The sequence below is a fragment of the Maniola hyperantus genome, chromosome 2, assembly GCF_902806685.2.
Source record: "Maniola hyperantus chromosome 2, iAphHyp1.2, whole genome shotgun sequence".
NCBI lineage: Eukaryota > Metazoa > Arthropoda > Insecta > Lepidoptera > Nymphalidae > Maniola > Maniola hyperantus.
This window is the reverse complement of record NC_048537.1, coordinates 5,712,961-5,738,384: the sequence shown is the minus strand read 5'-3', so window position 1 is coordinate 5,738,384 and position 25,424 is coordinate 5,712,961. Positions and strand designations below refer to the sequence as shown.

Sequence of the window (25,424 nt, the reverse complement as noted above, 5' to 3'; positions counted from 1 at the left end):
GCGCCGGGATATCAACTCTTAGGTATAATATGTGATGTGTGGCACAATTTACAAAATAAATGTCTTTCTTTCTTTCTATACCTATTTCGTTTTTTCGCAAAGGTATCTAGATTTCCAAAATAAGTGAATAAGATAGTCATTGAAAATCAAATCAGAAACAAAACTGATTCCAAAAAAACTTTATTTAAAACTATAAAACAGTAGGTAAAAATCAAAAATAAAACTAACTATCGATATTTTTTATGATATCCGTAATAGTTTCCTAAAGGAATGCTCATTTAAATTTTATTGTTAAACTTCGGGAACTCTTTCGGGGTATCTTCCGGGAATGTGGTCGGGGTTGTTGGGATTATACTCCCATATAAGATATTCAGGCTCATTAAGATATAGTGGCGGTATCTCATCACTGGGCTCGGTTTCTACGCCTATCAGCTTCTTGTTACGTTCCAATAGTTCATCCACTTTAGTTTGAGTTTCTTCAGAAATATCTGAAAAAGTTAAGTGAATGTACTTACTCATATAACTGTAACTACTGTACTAATTATTGTCATAGCATTAACTGAAGGATTTTGAAATTGAAAGTATCGTGAATGTTTTTATTATGTTAGTCAAAGCTCTTTTATTATAATTGCTGTAAAATTATTCTGGTATAGACTCAACAACAGCTTTATGAAACTCTCAAAAAAAGTTTAACTATCAAGTTTACCTATATTAATATTAACTTCATGTTTTTTATTTTGTTACTAATTAAAATACAAGGCACCAAACATTTCTGGAGAAAATTAGGATACGTAGGCAGTAGGCACTAGGTATGTTTAAAAGAGGATTTGTACAAGCTAAGGGTATTAAATACAAAAGTCGCTATAAGACTATTTCGTGAGATACAAAAGTCAAACAAAAATATTTTAAGTATCCTATTACGGTTTCAGGGCTCAACAAACATTTCCTCCGAAAGCCGGCTTATAATAAGCCACAGCAATGGATGATAATCACGGTGTCATTAAGTTTAGTTCAAGGCAAGCCGTTCTTCTTCAACTTATTTAGGTACTTGACATTATTCCCTGACATAGATTTTAATTATGCTCAGACGGCCGCTAGGATCGTAGCACAATACTTTCTGCTGATTGAGTTACAGAAAAACAACACCGAAAATATAGGTATGTCGATATGATATTTGATGCATATAATTATTATTAAAATAATATGATGCATATAATTATTATTCTAATAATAACAAAGCTTTCCAAATTATTTTTTAACTAGCTGATGCCCGCAACTTCATACGCGTGGATTTAGGTTTTTAAAAATCCCGTGGGAACTCTTTAATTTTCCGGGATAAAAAGTCGTGATTTTCCAGGTCTTAAACTATATCCATGCAAAAAATCACGTCAATCCGTTGTTCCATTGCGACGTGATTGAAGGAAAAACCAACAAACCAACAAACAAACACACTTACGCATTTACACATAATAAGGGGATTTATAAGTCTGTAAATATTTTTCAAAATGGTCGTCAAAGCATCGATCAATCAACAATACGAAGTTCTTAGAGAATGAGACAATAAATTGAAAAGTTAGGAGCTGCTTTATCATGCTCGCAAAGTATGAAAACTTTTGGTCGATACTAACGCGTACTACGCAAATCAAGCCTCAACACCCTTCTGTTTTGTTCTAAGGCGCAAATCAGAGTTTTCTCCGCTTCGCCGGATAAATTGTTAGCAGCCATGTCTAGTCTAGTCAAACCACGATTTAGAGTTAGCAAGCCAGCCATCTGTAAGAAAAGTTGTTAAAACTTCCGTCAGACAAATCGTCTTTGAAATTGCTAGTGTTCGCCGACATTCAAATATGTTTTGAGTTAAATTGAAAACTAGACAAATCAGTGTAGTAGTTAACTAAGTATAGCATTTGAGTCAGATCGTGGAACAACAGACCTCATACCTCGATATCAAACAAGCGGTCCCACCTATAGTCCGCGACAGGTGGAGATGGCAGCCGGGGTATGAGTTGGGGAAACGTCCCGCACATCTGCACAGCCCTCGCGCTAACCTGATGCGGGCAAGCGCCCGATTGCCATCGCTACCTGTCGCGTACCTTGCGCGAGAAGTTGCTGCTCTATGAGACAATATCTAGAGCCTCAATAGCTCAACCGGTAAAGGAGTGGACTGAAAACCGAAAGGTCGACGGTTCAAACCCCGCCCGTTGCACTATTGTCGTACCTACTCCTAGCACAAGCCTGACGCTTAGTTGGAGAGGAAAGGGGAATATTAGTCATTTAACGTGGCTAATATTCTTTTTAACAAAAAAATAAAAATATGACAAGTCTCTGAAGACTTAATAATTTGTTCTGCCGGTAGAGAAAAGTATTAAAGACAGACCTATTTCAAAAATACTATGTTGAAAGAACATCAGCAGGTAAGTACATAGTAACCTTTTCTGCTGAAGGCCCTGAGAAGCCGCAAGAGTTCACAATCAACGTCTGAGGTTTTTCCTTGCACCGTACAAACGCTGCAGCGAATATTGTAGCGCATTCCAATGACATCGGATTCAAGCTAAAATCTTGTGAACAAAACATTGCATGAAATTATTTTAACAGAAGAATCTATGAATTGTACATGTTTCTTCGCACTAGAATTTTTCTGGCATTATACCAGATTTTTCATTAATTAAGTATGCCTATGTATTGCCAAGAAAATATTTTTTGTAAATTGTAAGCTGTAATATGAATGGAATAATAATATGCTTAACCGATCAGATTGCGATAGAACCAGAAGGATCAATGTCAAACTAGGTCTTATTATTATTACCTACTTATCAATCAAGGGTGTGGTTTTATTTTAACTTACCTAGCAATTCAATTGGTGCAGCGGGTTTCATCTGCAAAGCATAGGCAATTCCTTGAACTCCAACCTCTTTGAATCGGTTATTAGCTATTTTCACTCTCTTCACATTTTTATGCAAAAAAATAAATCCTCCCAACGCTTTCATACCATAATCTCCAATTTTACAATGATTAAAATCCAACTCTTCAATAGATTCTTTTTTTACCAGACTTTGCAGAATTATTTTTACTTTAGAACAGTCTAAATTGCTCCTGTTGATGCGAAACGTTTTAAGATGTTGCAAATGTTCAAGCCCTCGGCACAATGACTCGCAGTCACCAAGAGAAAACTCAAAATATCTAGTCAAGTATCTATCTTCGAGGTTATTCACCCCAAAGATTAGCGATATTTCTTGTAGATTATAAAGCCGTGCTAGCACTGGTTCGAGCGGCACGTGGTCATAAAGTTTGGGGACACTGAATTCGCACGTATCTTCGACTGAGTCTTCATATGGAATAGGAGGTGCGGGTTGCCGAATCATTTGCAGCTGCTTCAGACCCAATTCGTAAATGTAAGGGCTTACCTATAAATTAGAAATTTTCAATTACATTTACAATAGGTTTGTTGATTTTATATTCAAATTCATATTATTATCTAAGATTACCAGTTTTGCTAATTCAACAGCATCCTCTTCTATAAAAACATCAGGTTTTACGTTTTCTAAATAATCTTGAAGACATGCAGACAAAAATTTTCCTTTCCAATAGCTAACACCAACTTCCTTTCGTGATGGGAACTTAGAAGAAAATGATCTTTTCCAATACTGTTCATCCTAAAAGACAACTTATGATATCAGAATACTATGATAGTGTGACTAATCTATTGTGTGAAACATGTTATGGTTTACCAATACCTAATATGAATTTCTATTCTAAACTAGCAGCCGCCCGTGGCTTTACTCCTGGGAATTCTGAAAAATCTGGCCCTATTCCTTGTCTAAATTTAATCTCTGAGCAAAAATTCAGCTTTCTAGATGCAAAGGTTTGGGCTGGGCGTTGATGAGTCAGTCAGTAAGTGAGTCAGGACTTTTTTTTTAATATGTTTAGTATGTACTTAAAGGGAAAATTAAGTTACATAATAAAAATTACGAGGGTTACCTTGATATAGGGTACGGTGAATTTCAGAGGTATATTAGCAGGGTACAAATCCATGAGAATGTCTCGATCTTTTTGTAAAATCTTTTGGAGTGGATTTATTCTGTGAAATATCTTGGACAGCGCAATTGCGGCATAGTATGTAAGAGGCGCTGGTGTGAAATTATCATCCCATTCAAAGTTTTCAGCTACAATTTGCCGATCTGCTTCTCCTAAGGAAGTCTTCATAACATTCGACGTGCTGTAAGCTTTCCGTGTGCTCACGGGTACTACGTACGGGACTTTCATTTTTGGGCTGTTTAATTTTCGTTTTACTGGGTTTATTATGTTTTAGTAAATTATTTCTATTTCTGCTTATGAACGTCAAAGTTATTACAATCAATCCACTATCATTGACCATTGTGACATTTTCTTTTTGTTTGTTTTTCTCTGGTTCTCTATAGTTTATATTTAAAATTATTTCTGTTGTTAGTGCATTAATTGTTTTTGTTAGAAATGGAAATAACTAGGAATCATTCTGTATTGTGCTCAACAGTAAGCTTAGTTAACAACTTGGTGTGTACAATTAAACTGGCTTCAAAGTTCAAAACTTGTTTTATTAATAGAAGCGCTCGGTCTGTGGACTTTGACCATGGAATTAAAATAAGCACGTCATGGTTGGCGCCAGCTATATTCCATGTGTAGGAAATGGGAACGAATAAGTGAACTGTGTATAGTAAACAGAAGTTCGTGTGTTTACGGCACTCTTCGGCTATGATCGGATCAAAACAATGCTGCTCGCATTTGCCGGCCACTGACTGTTTAGCTTGGCTTGGGTGACGGGACTGACGGGGACCGGTATAATATTATTTTATCAGCAGACGCGCGCGCAACTGTTACTAATCTAAAATTTTAAATATTTATTTTATTAATAAAAAATAGTACTCCAATGAATATGGATCACAACAATAAATCCGGAACGAAGACCCCAAATACACCGCAGATTGGAAACTACAACCCATGGAATTTATTATTTAATTCAAGACGACGAACTGAAAGTGAAAACAGTGCTAGTTCAAATTCAAGTACTGACCAAACACGTAAGTTATGTTTATTTCATTATATAAGTAGCCATTGAGAAATGCACATTTATTAGTGTTTATACCTATTTAGGTAAGTAGGTACCTACCAATTTATTTGGACGTATTTTTTGAAAGTACGTCCAGTCATAAAATTTAATATGAGTAAGTCACGGACTTTAACGCACTTAATACAGAAACAAAGCTTTTAAAACATAAAATGTGTACATGAGCAATATTATAATGATTGACGTACACATTTAGGTAAGTATGCAAATTATAATAACGTCACTACAATCCAGAATTTTGTAGGATAACAACTAGTGACCTTAGAGTTACTGAAGTGATTGTAACTTGTTCCGAATAATATCTTCAAGATACAAAATTCAAATCCGCATAGATAATACCAACTGTTTTAAACCTTGCTTTTGATCATATTTTCGATAAAATTATTTTCCGTTACAGTATCTTTATTATGCATCTTTATGGTAGAAGCTATTTAAAACTCTACAAATACCTAATGACTCAATAGGTAATAGTTTCCAGTTTCTTAATGAATCTATCTAGATAATTAAATTGTACAACAATAAACATACTTATCTAATTTATTTATTATGCTATAGGTAGAAATGTTACTAATGAGTTCTTCGCACCAAAGGTTACAAAAGTGCGGTTTAAAATATGTACCTACTAATTAGATATTGAATCGTAATCAGACTTAACTATCAAATTCCATGTTGTAGGGATCTATTTAATAGGTTGTAGTAGGTAGGTAGGTGGCGAGTTGCTAACTTGCCACTTCTGGCCAAACTTTGCGATCTTGAATGCTGGACAGTTGGACACATCACTAAGTTGTCAGCTAAGTAATCGGTATCTTAGACATAGGTACTAAATTCGGAGTCCATGATAACAAATCTCTTATCTCAGTCAACTATGTAATGGTTCCTCAACTAGGTATGGTCTGATATTTTCAAAATACCATTGATTTTAATGACAGGATTATGTTTATGATTCCAGCGTGAATACCGTAAAATATTTACCCGTCTCTACAAGTTGTACTATATTTTCTAGTTCATGTCATCGATGCTTAGGTATCTAGGTATTCAGTTATAAACTCAGTAAATAGTTTTCTTTATGCAAGCGCGTTTCATCTTAGTATTTCCTTAGAATTATTGCTGTTAAATTTAAAGAATAATATTATAGATGTCTACTGAAAGAGTGACGAAGCAACGAGTGCAAATAGGTATTTAAGAAAATACAAAAATAAACACAAAGTTACATTAATTAAACATTGAAAAAAATGTGTAATTAAGTTTAGTTAAATTTTAGGTAAACTGTAATTAAATTAGAAATACTTCACTCCTTTATTATATCAAATATGACTACGTGTGTATCTGTACCTATTGTGTGACTTAAGTATTAGGTTAGATTTATTTTTAAACTTTCTGTTTATTTTAGCAATTTTAGGATAAACAGGGAAAATAAAACTTAAATATTTTCTATAGGTATAATAATATTATATAGTAATATAAAAATATATATTAAGTATATTTGATTTTTTTATTTAAAAAGCGAAATAACACTGTGCTTTCAAATTACCAAATTACAGGTAGTTCAACTATCGCCAATTAATATAAATTTTAATTAACAATTTTCCTGCCTATATTATGTGACGATTAAAATTAAAAGCACCAAAATATAAATTTTTTAAAACAAAATGAATCTTTTCCACGATCTAACGACGGACGAACCCCAACTCACATTTTTGATTGGAAAAAAGTTTTATTTGAATAATATTCTTGTATGTACTACTACTTCAAATGTGGGTCATCAATTTCAAATTGAAATATGTGTTTCAGGTACACAGTTCGGGCCACTTCAGAGGCAAACGGGCAAAAATAACGAGGAATATCTGTGGATGATGTAAGTTTCCAAATAAATCGAACTAGATGATGCCAGCGACATCGTCCGCGTGGATATACCTAGGTTTTTGAAATCCCGTGGGAACTCTTTGATTTTCCGGGATAAAAAGCCCATGTCCTTGCCCGGTATGCAAGCTATCGCTGTACCACATATCGTCAAAATCGGTGGAACAACTGTAAAAGGCTAGCAGCCAGACTGACAGACAGACGGACAGACAAACAGACAGACAGAAAGACAGACAGGCACACTTTCGCATTTATAGTATTAGTATGGAAGTATGGATTGCATCAATGTATCATATCATTGGTCCGAAGGATACGCATCATTGATTGAACAGCAGACGCCTGTTTTATCATGCCCCGTCCATAATGTTATGTACTTGTCAAATGAAGTACTCATGCATATCGATCGTTGACTTATTTGCTCTTCTCTCTCTTTAGTACTACTTAAAATAAAATCAATTTATCTAACTTGCATAAACTCGTAGATTTCAATGCATCTATCACCATCATTTTTTTTTTTTTAATTCACAAACGTTCGTCCTACTGTTGGGAACAATACGCAGAGAAACTTTTTACAGCTTTTATAAAATAACGAAGGTCTGGCACGCGCTGGATCTTAGATCTTAGGCCATAAGTAAGATTCGAAAGCGATTATGTTCTAAAAGTTAGATTTTAGCTTGCATCAAGTACGCAAGAACAAAATAAAATTATTATGCTTGGCTAGGTAGAATATGTACCTACCTATTCATATTACTTGTCTAGATGTTGTCTAGCGTTAAAAAAATATAAGTACAAGATCTTTTTTTATCAAAATGACCTTGGAATGAACACGATACGATACAAAATAAATAATTCGTATGCTGAAGTGGCATCATAGGTTTTTCGTGAATATTAAAATGATATCACTAGGTAGTTAGTAGGTAGGTACCTAACCGAAGTGACAGATAAACAATAAGTTTTATACAAACAAAATAATAAGTATTATTATCATCGATTTTGTTGCGCATTCGTAGTCACTGGTTTTACGGAACAAAATCTTCTTTAAAAACAGCGATATAAGGTATATATATAATACGATTTTATTGAGTAAATATATAAATCTATACTAATATCTCTAAAATCTATACTAATAACTCTATATAAATAAAAGTGTTTGTAATTTCAAAATAACTACCTCTGGTTATTTGAACTGTACCATAAACCATAACTGAATCAAACGTTTTCAAAATGTTTGTCTGTCTGTCTGTGTCTCTCTGTCTGTCTGTCCGTTTTCGAACGGGCTAATCTTCGGAAAGGCTGAGCCTATTTTGATGACGGGACTTTCACAGACAAGTAGAGGATTAACCAAGGAGTATTTTTGAACCGACTTTCTAAAAAGAGAGTTGTGTTTTTCTACCTATGTACACAGAAATCTCCGAGATTTCTGAACCGATTTGCGTATTTTTTTTAATCGATAGAGGCACCTTGCGACATGGTCCCATGAAAAAATTTGATTCCAACTCCTCGAAATTTGTGTAGTCCACGGACGAAGACGCGGCCATATCCTAGTAAATCTATATTTGCTTTCGTTACTGTAGATATCAAGTTAACTAAGTAGATATCAAGTGTCTATACGCTGAGATGACACTGAGGTAGTTCAATATTGTACTTGCACTTTCATTGTCTATTTTTATTCAATCAGCTTAAGTATGTGCCCAACCTATCGGTCAGCTTTGCGATAATATTTGCCCATTTACCACGCTTACATGTAAGCACGTGATTCTAGATGTATAAATAGTTATTAGTAGGTACCTATATAAATAAATATTATTTTACGCATTTTTTTCCGTTATAATATTAGGTAGTTACATTTATTATACTCACCTATAGTATGCGACAGGCTGAGATAGCAATCGGGGTATGAGGGGGACACCTCGCACACGCGCACGTCACCCGTACTACACCCCACCGGGTTAGCACGGGGACTGTGCGGGTGCACCATGCATCCCCACCCCGATTGCCATCTCGACCTGTCGCGTACTATATACGTACCTAGACATCAATCTGTGATAGATACCGGTTGCTCACAAAATTATATTAAGTACTAGCTGATGCCCGCGACTTCGTAATCGTAGGCGTGGACATAGGTTTTTAAAAATCCCGTGGAGTTCCCACGGATTTTTCGGGATGAAAATTAGCCTATGTCACTCTCCGGATCTTTGACTACACCCATGCAAAAAATCACATCGATCCGATTGAAGGACAAACCAACAAACAAACACACTTTCGCATTTATAATATGGGTAGTGATAGTGTATTTTATCAAAATAAACAAGGAATAATACCAATAATACCTACCTAACATCAATATCAAACAAATTGCAAGTAAAGAATATGTTTTGCCAATAATAATAATTGATTGTTAGGTATGTACAGAAAACAAAAAAAAAAGATTTGCTAAATCAGTAAAGGAAACACGAGTTACGCGAGAAGAATATTCTTACCTAAGTAAATAGAGCAAAATAAAATCATTTTCGCAGACAAATATCACATTTAGCGACATTAGCCAATCCAAATATTTTCAGATAAATTGCTAGGTCTGTACATAGTTGTTTAGGATTCCGTAGTAATTAAAACAAGTTTCATCCAGTATTTCTACCCGTCTTGCCACAGTCGTTTTTATTCAAAACTAGCCCGCGACTTCGTCAGCGTGGACTACACAGTTTTTAGATCCCCTATTCGACCCTTTTAAGGGATGAATTTTCAAAAATCCTTTCTTGGCGGATGTCTACATCATAATAACTATCTGCAGGCCAAATTTCAGCCCGATCTGTCCAGTAGTTGGAGATGTGCGTTGATAGATCAGTCAGTCAGTCAGTCAGTACCTACTAATCGTTTCCTTTTAATATTTAGAGACTAGGTACCACCGGGTACCAATTAAAAGTTTCCTCACGAATCACGATGTTTTAAAGCTGAAAAGTTGAAATTAGACAGGAATTTATTAATAAAAAGGCTACCTCTCAAACGTGATAACTGAGAGTTGAAAAAATTTCAAACAAGAGAGTAAGAGAAAATGACACAAAAATAACTTTGTATCTAAACTTAATATTGTTTTTGGTTTACAGTAAGACGTTTTTATAAGCATTAGAACTCTACATTTTGGGTGTTCTGACACTGGCCAGCTGTTATTTAGGTAAATTGATTGGTAGGAAAAGCTGTTTTCATGTCTTGAAAAGAAAATGAGCGAGATGTGAAGAAAGATTTTTCGATTTCTTGCAAGTTCATGCTTCCCATGTTAATTAATCGCATGCTGGGATTTCACCTAAATTGCACAGGGTTTCTCCTTCTTAGGACTTATTGTGATGATTTTAGGATGATGTCTTTCGTACATGAAATCAGTTTCACTGTTTGCTTGGTTCAAGGAGGTGGTTGTATGTAATAGGTATATTTAAAGTATGAGCAACAAATATAAATAATAATAATAATAAGTATAAATAACTGAATACATGTTCAATACAATTTTTTTAATTCTGATACAAGTTAGCCCTTGACTGCAATCTCACCTGGTAGTAAGTGATGATGCAGTCTAAGATGGAAGCGGGTTAACCTGGCATGTATGGCAGTTTTTATTAAACCCATGCCCCTATGTTCTTGTTTATAAATAAACCAGTAGGTACCTACTTCATGATCCATTTAACTGTTTTCTCAAATATAGCTCAAGGGGTACGAGGCGGTTGCAAAAGACGCGTTTATTAGCAATAATGGTAGATCTAGAAGGTCAACCACTAGTGACGGAGGTGCAGCCGGCGATGCATCTGCTGTTTCATAAACCAGTCTCAGTCTCTACACGTTAGAAAGGGAGGGCAAGACAAGCAGTTGGCCCTCGTCTTGGTGTCGAAACCTTCGGTTGCGTGCGCCCGCGCAGCCGCGCTCGCCTCCACGCTGTACTTAGTCAAGATACTTGAAACTATGTTATTGTGTTGGTTGAAAGTGACAGTGGAATTGGGAATAGCACGTGCTATGTGAAGTGACCTCTGGATAACAAACAAACATAAATGTTTCGGTTAGTTCTTCTTAAGGTTATCACATTTGTTTAGATATGCTGTCGCGTTTATACGGATATTTATTAAACATTGAATTGTCAATTTTATAATGAGTAGGTATAACAATAAGTGAATGTGCACAAAATGTTTGTGTAAAGTAAATCGAATTGCAAAAATACGAAATCACTTGATTTCATTTCACTTCATCGGTTCTTGGGTTCTTGTAAAATTGCATCTAAAATCTTGCTTAAATGTGGAAAACTCATTTGTCTCTCCTAATAATTTTTATTTACTTTACTTAGTATTGATTGTCAAGACAGTATTTTCAAAGTCTACAAATTAACTAAGCTAGGTACCCAATTTCCTTTATAAGACACCTAGGACCTAGGTACTATCAGATAGTTACCTATTCACGGTTAATCGCTTTTATTAAGTAGGTACCAGGATCTTTTAATAGGGTAGATTTCTTTAACTATGTAACACTTAGGTTTTAAATATTACTGTGGCCTACGACACATCGATCTATTAACAGAGCAGCATAAAACTTTTGCTGTTAGAGATGCCTTGATACATTTTTTTTAATTAAGTAACTCTGGGCCTGGTTTTCATAGTAGAAGAATTTTTAACTGTAGATTATTTTTCGTTTACAAGCACTTAGTTTTGAAGTCATAGTCGTAGAAATGCACATGATTTTGTTAACAGTAAGGAAGTCTAGGAGCCAGATAATTCAACACTTACAGCTACACATCGTGTTGCATCTGTTACCATTAACAGTTAGCACACATTTTATGAGTGCGAAAGATTACATTGGCAGAGTTCATCAGTTTCTACATGCCTATAATACATGCCTACGACGCATAATTTGTATGTTGGAATCACAACGGTTTTGTGGCTGTACCTATATCATATTCAAATGCTGCAGTAATTAACCCGCTGTTTGTCTTTTTTACTTTGCGCAACTACGTCTGTCTTTGCTTCCACTATCCAAAACTAGGTATGGTATATTATTGCATTTTTCATGTTTTTCTTGAGGTATATTTTTTAGCTATATTATAGCTATCAGTCAGTCAACCATTTATATTTTAGATTATCCATAGTAAGATATTAGGTATATGAGATAATATTATAAGTAATAATGTACTATTTTTGGTTGACTCTAGCTTCAGTAGGTATTTATACTATGTTTTGTATAATATTTTGAATAAGTTTGGTCTTTCCTTTGTTCACTAGTTTCGAAGTACGCTTTATGTTATAGTGTGGATTCGCTACGTTTTCCTGCATTTTAAAATACAAATTAGTTATTAAAATTAGTAGCTCTTTTACAATATTTGACGATACTCGCTAACAACAGTTTTGTCTTGGCGTAACGAATGTTTTGTTTACATGTGTTAACTGCTTGTTCAGCACGGTTACCAAAACTATATCTCAGTTTTAGGGTTAAATGTAGACGAACGAGCTCTGCTCTTGTTTTTCAGGCCAACTAAGGAAAAGTTTTTGACATGGTCGACATCTACACTATTGTACTGTATTATACCCACATGAAAGTACTTACCTGCTTATTCATTATAATATTCAGTTATCTATGATTGTACTCATCGTATGCTGCACGAATTAAAAAAGCTTCGTCATCAAGCTTAATCATATTATTATTAGTACCCACCTAATTACAAAAACATTGCAGTTTTATGACTTGAGACTCAGTTACCGTTTACGTCATCGAGATTTTAACAACTGCGATCATAAAATCTATTATACAAAAACTTCTATTGGACGTAATTGAAGTGACATTGATCTGTAGAATCTAGAATTAAAATAAACTAACTATAAACACTGAAATTAATAATAGCATAGGTGATAGAAAATACATTGATTTTGGATCTGATAATGATTCCTAATAACAGAATGTATGGACTGAACAACAAAAGCAAGAAGAACGCATTGAGAAATACCCATTAGGTAATGTCGTTTTTCATCTAATACACCTAATTCTGCAGTTCTGCTCCAAATAGCTACTAGTCCAATTATTGCTTTTGAACTGACAATACTAGTAACACTATTATGTTTAAAAAATCTGCTTTCAATATATCTAAAAAGGAGTTTCATTAATCGTCAGAAATACCAGTCTTTGCGTTAAGCGAATAGTGAAGAGTTGTAGAATATAAAGCAGTAACTTTAATACTAAGAACAAGTTCAAAGCCAGGAAGGCCAATAGGTACTTTATTATTATTAAAAAAATTATTGCTTCTTACCAACTAATAATTATTAATTTATCTACCAACTAGGTACGTTGAATTGAATTCAACCTTGGATTGTGACTCAATCGAGCCAACCAAAATAAAACATACGTATGTGGGTTTACATATAGGTGCAATATTGACAGACACTGATAAGGAAGTTTCATAATAAAATGTGTTAAACAGAAACGCTTCAAGGTACAGATAATATGGATTACAAAAAAATAAAAACAACTGATAAATTGTATGACACATAACATAACCTAGTATCTTATTTAATATCATTCAATAAAGACACGAGTGTAGTTATTTTTTAGAAATTACAATACAACAGCTGTAATTAGTAGAACAATTAAATGAATTGAGATTGCTCTATAAACTCATAACGAAAGCCAAAAGACTGATCACATGTGTATCATGAAAGTACCTACCTACTTATAATAATTATTGATTCATACATTGTTGAACAGATGTAAAAATACTAATTATAGCTCGCAACATGGCATGTTGCCTTGTATGGTGCATAATAAAATTTAAGAGTGCCAAGTCTGTAACGACTTAAAAATCAGTTATAAACCTAGCTGCGAATGATGAATTAATATAACAATATAATATACCACGTAACTTATCAGATTAAGGACCAGTTACATGTCACGTGGTTAAAGTTATGTTACGGTTACCGTTGAACTAGACAAAAGTAGATTCAAGCACAAGTCAGTAGTATTCATGCCTCCATGTTTAAGATTAAATTTAAAATTTTGGTCCAAAATTCTTATTGACGTTCAAAATTTAATGGTAATTATTGTAGCGTAACTTTAATAGCTGGATTTGCAACTGGCTTTAAGAAAATGTGCCATTTGGAAATATTTAATTACAGTTGAAACTTTAATATCACAAACGCGAAGTGTGTATTTTGGTATTTCACAAGCTCTCGCAATTGAGATTAATTTAAATTTTTGTGTAACACATTAAAGGATTATTTATATTAGACCGTGCCGGGCCCCAGCCGTTCGACAGAGGGGACTTCCAACATCGATGGTTCGACGTCTGATTTGTATTAGGCCGCATCAGATCATGCCGACGTATCCGAGTCTTCCGAGCCTCGTCCGTGTTACTGTTACGTTTCTTCATATAAAATTGTAATCCTTGGATTGTTTGCGTGTGCCTTGAACGTGGCACGGCTCGGGCCTGGCACGGTCTAGCATAATTACCTAATCATGCTTACCTAAAAAGTTGTACCTTTAGTATTTTAATTTACACTGGTTACTAAGCTGTTATGTTTCATGATATGTACTAATTAACCTATATTGTTATTTATTATAACATAACAAAATGCAGGCAAATAATTAATATTTACAGTACGGTAAATTCAACATTTACTGATATCTGCCTTTTTAGTTAAATCGATTTGTGTATAATGTATTACACTAAAATTAAACTTAATAGTTTTTTTATTATAGATGGTTGCAACATGAATTCCACTAATCCATCGATTGAGCAAAATTTTTCACAGTTAGAAATCATTGCCTAGTAGCACTTCAAATACATAGGTATACCTACTTACTGGTCTAGCTTTGTTCAAAATCGATCCCCTAGAATCTAAACCACTGCTTGAACCAAGTTTTAAACATCGAAGGCGATGGCAAATACTAAAATAAATATTTGTCCATAATTTGTCCGCAAATTAATCATTTTACCTGTTTATTAAAGGACGATTAATGAAATGATTTTAATTTACTTACAAACTTATCAACCGTTGAAGCTGAAGGAAAATACTATGAAATACCTATTTAAATCGCCCATGATTTGTCCTATTAATTATATATTTTACCTGCACATAGTAAAATTTTATTTTAGTATTTTATGCAAAACTAAAATTTATTTCATGTAGAAAAACTAGTGTTTCTAAAACTGACTCGTTTGTGACTCTATGCCTATCATAATATGAGAAGAACCGCCAAGAAACTCAGCTGTTGCTCTGTCCAATAATACCACAATACACACATACATATCTAAGTTTAGTATTATTGACAAAATTAACACAGAATTTCTTTTTTTCAGATGGCGCTCATAATCGTTCATCGAAAGCAAATATCGAATGTTGGCGGCGAATAAGTGATAGTTTGTAGTCAACATGAACATTTGGTCAATATGGGAGAAGGTATCTTGGGTATGATGGAGCAAGCATTCCTGCCAACCTGGTTCCTGGTTGCGTGGCTGGGAACATGCCTACTTTTCAGCCCCTTTGCAATATTCTTCATATTGTGCCTTCCCCAATTTCCCCTTCTAGTCCTAAGAAGGCTCTGTTATATACCGTTCGAGTATATTTGACCAAGCATAAACGACAAACCAATGGGATAATTATACAAATTAGTTATGTGTACGTGTAAATAGAGTGTAAAAATATTTGTAATTCTAATTAATTAATGAATAAATTTTTAAGTTAAATATCTATTTATGTTATTTAAGAACCTTTTCTCGATATTGTGATAGAAATAGATGTAGATTAAAAATTTAGAAAACACATGGAGAGATAAGTATAATTATTACTTATTTAAAACTAGATGATGCCCGCGACTTCGTCGGCGTGGAATCTGGTCTTTAAAAATCCCGTGGGAACTCTTTGATTTTCCGGGATAAGAAGTAGTGTGTGTTATGTGTTAATCCAGGGTATAATCTATCTCCATTCCAAATTTCAGAAAAATCCGTCCAGTAGTTTTTGCGTGATTGAGTAACAAACATCCAAACATCCACTTTTTCACATTTATAATATTAGTAGGATTAGGATCTATTGGATATCGTTATCAGCTATTGGTCATATTCGCTTGTTTACATAATTATAATATAAGTACGGAACATACCTACTTTAAGTAGGTATTTCTAGAAGTGGAATAATCTGGTGGACTTTGAATGTGTTCTTAAATATTATATTATCAATTGACCTACAGGCCTATGTCACGGCCTCATACAACTAAAACAGTTATTATATCTACCTATTTACGCTGCAGACTGCAGGAGATATCTATTAGTATGTAAGTATATTTATTCAATACATCTTGTGTAGAAAAAAATACTCTCAGGGATGATAGATATTGAGATAAACTTGGAAAGTAAAACATGACTTATAATATATCAACCATATTTGAGGCCATGTTAAATACAAAACTTTATCCAAATTGTTAGTTTTATATATTATATACTTAGATTGAAAAAAATTATTTATTTAATTTAATAGGAAGATACAAAAAACAAAAATACCAAACTTATTCTAGAACATAAAAATTACAAATCGAAAATATCATCTAAACCACCGCAACGAGGCAGGGTGCCCAGAACGCTGGCAGCGTTACCTCGTTGAATGGCCAGACTAATATGCTGACCGAGGTAACTGCCAGCCCTCCGGTCCCCCGTGGATTCCGCGAGACGGGATGAAAGGTCCTTAAAAAAGGATCTAGCATCCTCGCCCCACGAACCCATGGTCTCCACCCCAAAAGGCACAAATATGAAACTATTTTCTATATTCTCATATTTGCGCCTCTTGGCCCTTTCTGCCTTAGTAGCCGCCGCTCCGGCCGCCACGGAGGTCGCCTGTACGTGTGACAGCGCCAGTGTATCCACACACGTGGCATCCCACACAAGCGACCTACCTTGCTTCCACGGGACAAGAGTCATACCGTCTGGTCTCTTGCCATCGCTACGTGCCAAACCATTTGGTTCCAATACTGCAGGCACATTAGCCGTGACAAGAGACCTACGTATGACTCCGTTCAAGGAAGCATGACGGGAAAAACGACCGGCACTTTTGCCACAAGCAAGACCGTGGTGACCATATACGTCCACTGCCTCGCCACAATGACAAAGATGTGGCTGTTGAATCCTAGCGCCAAGCCGAAGACCAACCGCGATAGTAAGTGTAAGGTGGTCTAAAAGAGTGCCTATATGTTTCGAAGGGAGAGCTTGAAGCCAATAGCTCGATTCTCTCGTAGACACTGCGAGGAGACGCGCGCGATCTCTTGCAGAAGTTGATGAATTTATCAACTCCTGCAAAACGTCTGCACAAAGCGCGTCATCCCACTCCCTTTGAGAAAACAAAGATACCGGCTCATTAATAGGACATGCTAAATTGAAAGCTTCTCTAGCCTCTGCCAAATACGAAAGCTCTATAGAACCCAAAGATGGATTTATAATATTGCCAAAGAGCTTTAACGTACTATACGCAGAAGATAGAAAAGCAGGTAATGATACACTGCTAATTTTACAAATGCCTAAACCACCGTAGCGAACCGGGAGTGAAGCTTGTGTCCATGTCGCGCCATCAAAAGGACAATTTAGAACTTTGGAAAGTGTGTTTCTGATAATTTTATCCAAATCAACCAATAAGGGAACGAATTTCCATAATGGTGAGCAACGAAGAAAATAGGTAAATTTAGGAACGAAAAGACAGTATTTAATGATAAAAAGGGCCATGTGAGAATTTATTTGGTAAAGGCGCTCCGAACATTGATCAAATTTAGTAATTTGGTCATTAATAAAAAGGGGAACAGAGTCTGTTAAGACGGGAGCCCCCAGAAGACGAAGAGAATCTTCACTTAAAATTTTGATACCTGGTGCCATAACACTAAACTGTTCGATAACTGATTGTTTTCTTTCAATATCTATTGTGTTTGGAATATAAAGTTCACATTTTTGAAAATTCAATTCTAAACCAACAGATTTAAATTTATCGATCAAAAATGCAAGATCGTCTAAAACAGTAGAAACTTCACCCCCTAAAAGTTCCATCGTCTAGATACCAGATATTAAATTTAGAATTTAAAGCCGAAATAATAGGATGAATGGCCAGACTGAAAAGGGCAGGTCCCAGTGGATCTCCCTGTTGGCAGCCAACAGCAGAGTTTAGATAATGTGATTTGTATAATAATTTTGAGGGATTTGAGTGACATTGCCAAATGTATGGGAAAATTTGAGGAATTTTGTCCTTAACCTCAGAGAGGAGGATGTTACGGTCAATTGAATTAAAGGCGTTCCTTACATCAACTTTCAGTAGCACCTCCTCACCTGAGTTTAATAGATAGGTGCGAGCCGCGTGAACTGCAGCCTCACACCCACCCTTGCACCCAAAGCCCAGCTGTATGAGTTGAAAAAAATTTGACACATTCGGAGAGATGTGTTTGCAGCAGATTTTAGAAACAATGCGTCTTAATCTTGACTCCACGGCAATGGGCCGTATGCCACCATCTCTTTTACTCAGCGCACAAAGATTGGCGCCGTACAAGATAGATGCTATTTCTTTAGGCACGACGCCCGACAACATAAGGTTAACTAAATTTGTAAATGATTTTAAGAGTTCTTTACTACTGTCAACGTTAGCGCAAAGTAAATCTTTAAATTTTGTGGTGACATACCGTCCATGCCGCCAGCGGAACCACTATAAGGACAATACTGCTGCAAGCACATCTTCAGTTTTAGCTTGAAATAAAGAAGTTGGAGTGGAAGATTTTAGATTGAATTCTATTGACAAGGTGACAAAGACTGTGGATGCTTGGATCGGAGAGCCTCTAAGGTCTCTGCCGTTTCTGGTGCAACCACATCGCTGGAAAACCACATCGATTTCATTTTTTTCATTTTAAACAAAAGCCGAGCTGCACCCTTATAATCCCCATCATTTATTTTATTTTCTATATAAACTATTGGATTATTTTTATTGTTATTTTTAAAATCATAAGAAATATAATTACTGCAATTTGAATTTTGTTCAATACTAAAACAATTATTTTTTATTTTTTGTGTGAGGGAGCAGCTCTCGCTTTTGTCCACATTTAATATTCTGTAGGCAAATGTCAGTAAAAGTTCCCAACTTTGCACAGAATTCACACTTACTAAAGAATCTATTACTTTCTTTAAAGTATTTGCTACCACCAAACGTGACCCCCTTGGTATACGCTTGATAATAGGTACACTATTTTTTAAATTACTTAAATGTACCCAAAAGTCATTTGAATCATTTATTGAATTTATGGAAGGATTAACCGTTGAATTTTGAATTTTGAGTTGTTGAGATTGATTATTATTATTAGTTTTGTGAATTTTACCAATATGAATGTTTAGTCCACTTTTATTTTTAAAATATTTTGGTTGGGAACAAAACTGACACAGCAAATGGTTTTCTAGCGATGAGGCATTCCTCTGGCTGCCAACTGAGGAACTCATTGAATCGGCGCCATGACTCAAGAGCAAAAATTAAAATATATATTACTAATATTAAGAACAGTAAAAGTGGAAAACTAAAAAAGAGACTTAATAATAAAATTTACAAAAAGGTAATTTAACAATAAAATTAACAAAAAGGTAACTAAAAAATAATATTAACGATCAAAAACTATCACTATGAAGTCAATCGCAAAGAAAAACCAAACACTATGTAGGTACTTCCTTTTTTCTGGGTTGTAACAGGGCCCTCTTTCCCACTGGGCACTATGGGCACTTGCCCAGGACCCACGATCGATTGGGGCCCACTAGTCCCTGCCAGATCACCAAAACAATATATATGCCGGTATATGCCGCACCACCACTGCACGTAATTCAATTGATCTACGGAGAAGATACTCTCGAGAATGTCTATGAATACTTTAAGGTTCCTCCTGAAAACTAGCGGTGCAGCTTTCTGCAGCTTCTTTCTGAGTGGAGAAGCTTATTTGTTCCACGATAATAATAACTTTAAGATTTATTGATCGTTTATTATTTATTTATTAAAAATTTATTCGTATAAACTTTTTTATTCGTATAAACTTTTACAAGTACTTACGAATAGTCGGATGCATCTACCACTGGTTCGGAATGCCTTTCCTACCGAGAAGAACCAGCAAGAAACTCGGCGGTTGCTCTTATACATAATATATTTCACTAGCTGATGACCGCGAAGTCGTACGCGTGGATATAGGTTTTTAAAATTCCGTGGGAACTCTGATTTTCCGAGATAAAAACTGTCCTATGTCACTCTCCAGGTCTTAAACTATACCCATGCAAAAAATCACGTCGATCCGTTGCTTCGTTCCAACGTGATTGAAGGACAAACCAACAAACAAACACACTTTCGCATTTATAATAGGCCGTAATGATTGATATAATATCTGTTATGCTCGTCTATTACCGCGTAGCAACTAAATTGAAATATAAGCACACAACCATTGAAGTGAGTAGATATAGTTCAGTCTAGAAATGATAAAGATTTTAGACATAAAAAAACCGGCCAAGTGCGACTCAGACTCGCGCACTGAGGGTTCCGTAGTACAATCGTATTTTATCGACATTTTGCACGATAAATCAAAAAATATTGTGCCTAAAAATAAATAAAAAGCTGTTTTAGAATCTACAAGTAAAGCCCTTTCAAATGATACCACACTTGGTATAGTAATCTTACTTTGAAAGTTGAAAATAGTAATATTTGTTCATGAACACATTTTAATTTTTTCCTTATGATGTAACTACAAATTCACGGGTTTCAGATTTTTCCCCTCATGTCTGCTATAAGACCTACCTACCCTCTAGGTTTCTTGACAGATCGACAGACAGACAACAAAGTGAAGGTTTTTCCTTTTGAGGTACGGAACCCTAAAAATTAATATTTTATACCTAGGTAATTACGTTGATATAAGTAGGTATATATCAAATTTATCTTGGTAGGTATATAATATAACATGGTCCTATCAGTGACCAAACTTTCAAGATTAAATACTTATAGATATCTACTGATCGTGCTGGTTTACCCCTCAAACGATATTATAACAATAGGTCTGATAACTGAATTGTTCTAGATTACTGGCACGAGAATAAATTTTATCAATACTTGGCTTTTATGATTATTGGATAATAGGAGAGCAATAAATATTGCTTACGTAGCACATTTGAGTATTCTAATTTGTTTTTAGGGTTCCGTACCTCAAAAGGAAAAACGGAACCCTTATAGGATCACTTTGTTGTCTGTCTGTCTGTCAAGAAACCTACAGGGTACTTCCCGTTGACCTAGAATCATGAAATTTGGCACGTAGGAAGGTCTTATAGCTGGCATTTGGGGAAAAATTTGTGGTTATTTCACACAAAAAAAAATTAAATTATGGTCATGAACTAACAATTAGTATTTTCAATTTTCGAAGTAAGTACCCCACTTGATATAATATAACTATCTCATATGAAAGGTATTCACCTGTACATTCTAAAACAGATTTTTATTTATTTTTATGCATCATAGTTTTTGAATTATCGTGCAAACTGTCGAAAAAATACGACTGAATTACGGAACCCTCGTTGCGCGAGCCTGACTCGCACTTGGCTGGTTTTTTTCTATAAGCTCGGACTTTGCGACTAGTTGAGAAGAAGATTGATGCTCTGGAGACGTGATGCTGGAGGCGAATACTAGGAGTCTATTGACCAAATTTATTACCAAAACGTCCATATATTCCAAGAACTGCGTATTAAACAACGTCTTTCGGCGTTAGTACGGAGTCGCATACTGAAAAGCCGTTATTTCTCGGGGAACTCGTCTCCTGGGCGTGAGAGTGATTCCATCGAGCGTCTCGTGATACCTATACAGGGCAAAGCGGACGGCACCCGACCAAATTAAGTCTGCTGTAGGCTGTGGGTCTCTTGCATGAGCCAACCAGCTGGAGGGAAGGTATGTGGGACTCGCCGGCCGAGAGGCGACCGAAATACCCACTAAAACCCATCGGCGCACCTGCGCGTCGCTATAGTGACTGGGTCACGGGAACACCGAAGCAAACAACCGCGACCCAGCCAGCGACGTCTACCGAGGCGAACCCTCCACCGGGAACCTACTCACGAGGTCCCCCACCACACGTCCGAGGCGCACCAACGATGTGCGCCTCCTCCCCTCTGGCGACCCAACGGACAACAATGCGAACCCGCGCACGTCGCTCGCGTCCCATCCTTCGCCTCGTCCACTGTGCCCTCTGCTAGTCAGAGGGACACGCGGAGAAACCTCCCCCCTGCCAGGTCATTAGCCATAGCCAACAATATCCCCGAAAATAAATTATTAGCCATGTTACCGGGGCGCGGGGTGCACCAGCCCAAATACTGCTCTTCCCCTCGGACGGATCCAGAAGGGACCAACAGCACCCAGGCACACTGGGAGGTTGCCTGGCTGGCACCCCTGCATGAGTGTACCTGCAGGCTATTGGCGAGCAGGGGGAAGTGGCGAATGCTCGTGAGCGTGCCTGCCAAGCCAAGCGTGTTACGACGAAGAAGAATTTGATATGAAGTTTGACTGTAACAAAAGAAGCCGTACTTAATAAATGCGAAACTGTTTTGACTGTTACCTTTTCGCTTTTGCCGAAATTCGGTGAGGAGATAGCATGTGCTAGATTAACCTCAGAAGTATAGAGACAATAGAGTCAGGAATCACCTACTGAGAGCCTAAACCTTAATTCGTTATCAATAAGCTAGGGCGTGGTTGAAGGTAGAAAACAAAATAAAAGATTGTATAAGGAAATAAACTGTTTTATTCAGGGAAAAATCCCTCCATATCAAAGTTTATCTTTACCATTACTTATTGCTTTATCATTAAATAATTTATTATTTCCTTTAAGAAAAATCTACCGCCAGTTCGAAAAAGCATATCTACCGAGAGAAAGAACTGGCAAGAAAAAACTCGGCGGTGTCTATCCACAATTATTGAAAAATAGATACAACTATGGTATTACCATAACATATCCAACCCACATCGGGTATAAGCATAAACTATTACAAAGGAATACCAGTTGAATAACAAATTACACATTAAACAACATACATAGTATAACAATAGAAATATAAAATCAACAATATTCGTACCTGTAGGTATGTCACAGCTTCTTATTAAAAATAGGAAAATTAATGATGTCTACCGTCAAAGCAGAGCCATTTATAGCCCTTTGGCTACCCTTTCCATAAGTATAATGATACCATATAAAACTCAAATTCAATAGAGTCGACAATAGAGATTAAACTTTAGTTTTAAATTTATACACTTCAAAATTCCACATTATACTCTATTTAAATCTACAATTACTTTACTTCTAAAATATAATAAAATCAATTTCACCATGTAAGACCTTTGGATTAGCTGCTATATATTATCTGTTACGTCTGTAGTATTTTGCCTATCATTTTGACGTGCCTCTGTTTACAAATAAAATGTCAATGGTTTAGAATTAATTCTTAAGCAAAATCTAAAGAGTTTAGTAGCAATTTCAAGAAATAAATAGCAACTCTAACCATTTATCTTATACGGCCAAACTGACAATTGCTTCGTTCTCGAAGCAACAAAATAAAAACAAACAATACGTAAAGTAAATTTTTAACAACATCAAAACATTTTTTTTTTTTTTTTTTTTTTTCAAACAACATGTCTGTGGCTTCCAACAAAATTTAAAAAAACATTTTAAACATGTGTGTGACATACAAAATTACCACACAGTTTACTCTCAAAAATACAAGAAATATTTTTCTCGCCACAGCACATAAATGTTTCCAAACAAGATATCCTTTAACCCCATTGGTTTTAAACCAATATCAAAAAATATTTTTAACACCACTGGTATTAAAGCGATATTATAAAAATACTTTTCAACACCGTTGGTTCCAACGTTTTAAAGTATCATCTACAAAATATCCTTCAACACCATTGGTTTTAAGGCAACATCGTAAACCATCATAAAATTGTCCCTTAACACCATTGGTTTTGATCCATATATCACTATACAATTTTTCCATTGATCGAACATTTGATCAAAGTTTTAAATAAATTCCAATAAAATATAGAGATGAATATTAAACAAAGAAAAATTGCAACTGAACAAATTGTAAATTATCAGAATTTAAAATAATATGTTTCATAAAAAAGAACCATCAAAATGAAAAAGTTACAAAAATATTAATATTTCAAAATAAGTTAAATCATAAGAACTTTTTTTCAATTTCAAGTTAATAATTTTGCAAAAATAATAAAATACCATCGACTCTTACTCCTAAAGTACCAAAGTCAAAAACAAAGGGTAGGTATATAAAAAGTAATTATATGTAAGATATATCAAAACAAAACTAACTACTATGTTAGAAGAAGTAAAAATAATCAAAGAGTAAACTTATCTAATTATCGTTATTTACTTTCAAAAATATTTTCTATTCAATCTCTTTTTGTCTATCTGCAATCAGTCCTTGGACTATACAAAAACATTTGTTGCTTCCCACATCCAATGATGTGCCAACAACCTTCCTTTTTAAATAAATACCAAAACATTTTTCCACAATAAAATATAAAAATCCAAAAAGATCGTAAATAAAAACATAAAGGTAGGTATCAAAAACTAAAATGTCAAAAAATACCACAAAAATAATTTACATTAAAAAGATCGTCAAAGAAGTAATCAATATCAAAAATAGTTAAACACTTCAAACATCAAAAACGTCAAAAAATCAAAAGTATTATTCAAACAAAACAACAAAATACGGCATTAAAAAATATTAAACACAAGTGGGTAGTCAATAATCTCTAAATTCCAATATTCTAAATTTAAGTTTCAGGTTTAACCATAGTCCACCACGCTGGCCAAGTGTGGATTGGCAGCTCCATTACATCACATTACGTAACGGTGGGTATATATAAAAAAACAATGACATCAAACAATCAGTAGCTACTAGACTTAGCGGCATAGCAACAGGATAAGACATCAGCAGCCTAACCTATCCTTATATAAAAACTACAAAAATAAACTCCAACAAAATTTCTTAATTATTGTAGGTAGGTATCACAAATCTTTCATCTCTACGTTTCGCGAGTGAGAACTCCGATGCAAAGTCAATAGCAAATTTACAAAAATGGCCACGCTAATCGCGTTTCTGATCAATGAATCATCAATATTTAACGAATGATGCAATATGTATTTCTGTATTGTTCTTAATTTGAAACAAAATTACAACAAAAAAATTTTTTTTTTTTTTTTTTCTTTTTTTTTTTTGGTTCTTTTTTTTCCTTCTTTTCTCTCTGTCATTATGTAACACATAAATAAATTATATATATATCTATTCGGCCAACCTGAAAAGTACTTCGTTCTCGAAGTACTTACATAGGAAATGCCTCAAGAACATAACTAAAAAAAAAGTAAGATGACTCATCACTCGTAAAACAATATTCAATGATTCAATGTCAACATCACTATC

At 35.0% G+C, this 25,424-nt stretch overlaps 1 protein-coding gene, 1 long non-coding RNA gene and 1 pseudogene across 3 annotated transcripts; 1 reads left to right on the top strand and 2 right to left on the bottom strand.

Moving 5' to 3' along the window:
* Positions 1–254: 254 nt before the first annotated feature.
* LOC117987833 (uncharacterized) lies at positions 255–4,310 on the bottom strand. 2 transcript variants are annotated; one of them, XM_034974902.2, is made up of 6 exons: positions 3,976–4,308; positions 3,483–3,650; positions 2,843–3,401; positions 2,428–2,555; positions 1,629–1,770; positions 255–488 (listed from the first exon to the last, which is right to left on the bottom strand). In XM_034974902.2, exons 1-6 carry the CDS (start codon positions 4,258–4,260, stop codon positions 292–294), a joined length of 1,479 nt encoding a protein of 492 aa, XP_034830793.1. In that variant the 5' UTR covers positions 4,261–4,308; the 3' UTR covers positions 255–291. The 2 variants fall into 2 exon arrangements, with proteins under 2 accessions (XP_034830793.1, XP_034830801.1); XM_034974910.2 differs by lacking the exon at positions 1,629–1,770 and having other exon boundaries at positions 304–488; positions 3,976–4,310.
* Positions 4,311–4,740: 430 nt separating this feature from the next.
* LOC138403321 (uncharacterized) lies at positions 4,741–15,661 on the top strand. The gene is made up of 3 exons (XR_011237601.1): positions 4,741–5,051; positions 6,890–6,953; positions 15,273–15,661. It is a non-coding gene; the product is annotated as an uncharacterized lncRNA (long non-coding RNA).
* Positions 15,662–16,451: 790 nt separating this feature from the next.
* On the bottom strand, positions 16,452–18,525 carry LOC138404342 (uncharacterized; annotated as a pseudogene).
* Between the last annotated feature and the right edge of the window lie 6,899 nt (positions 18,526–25,424).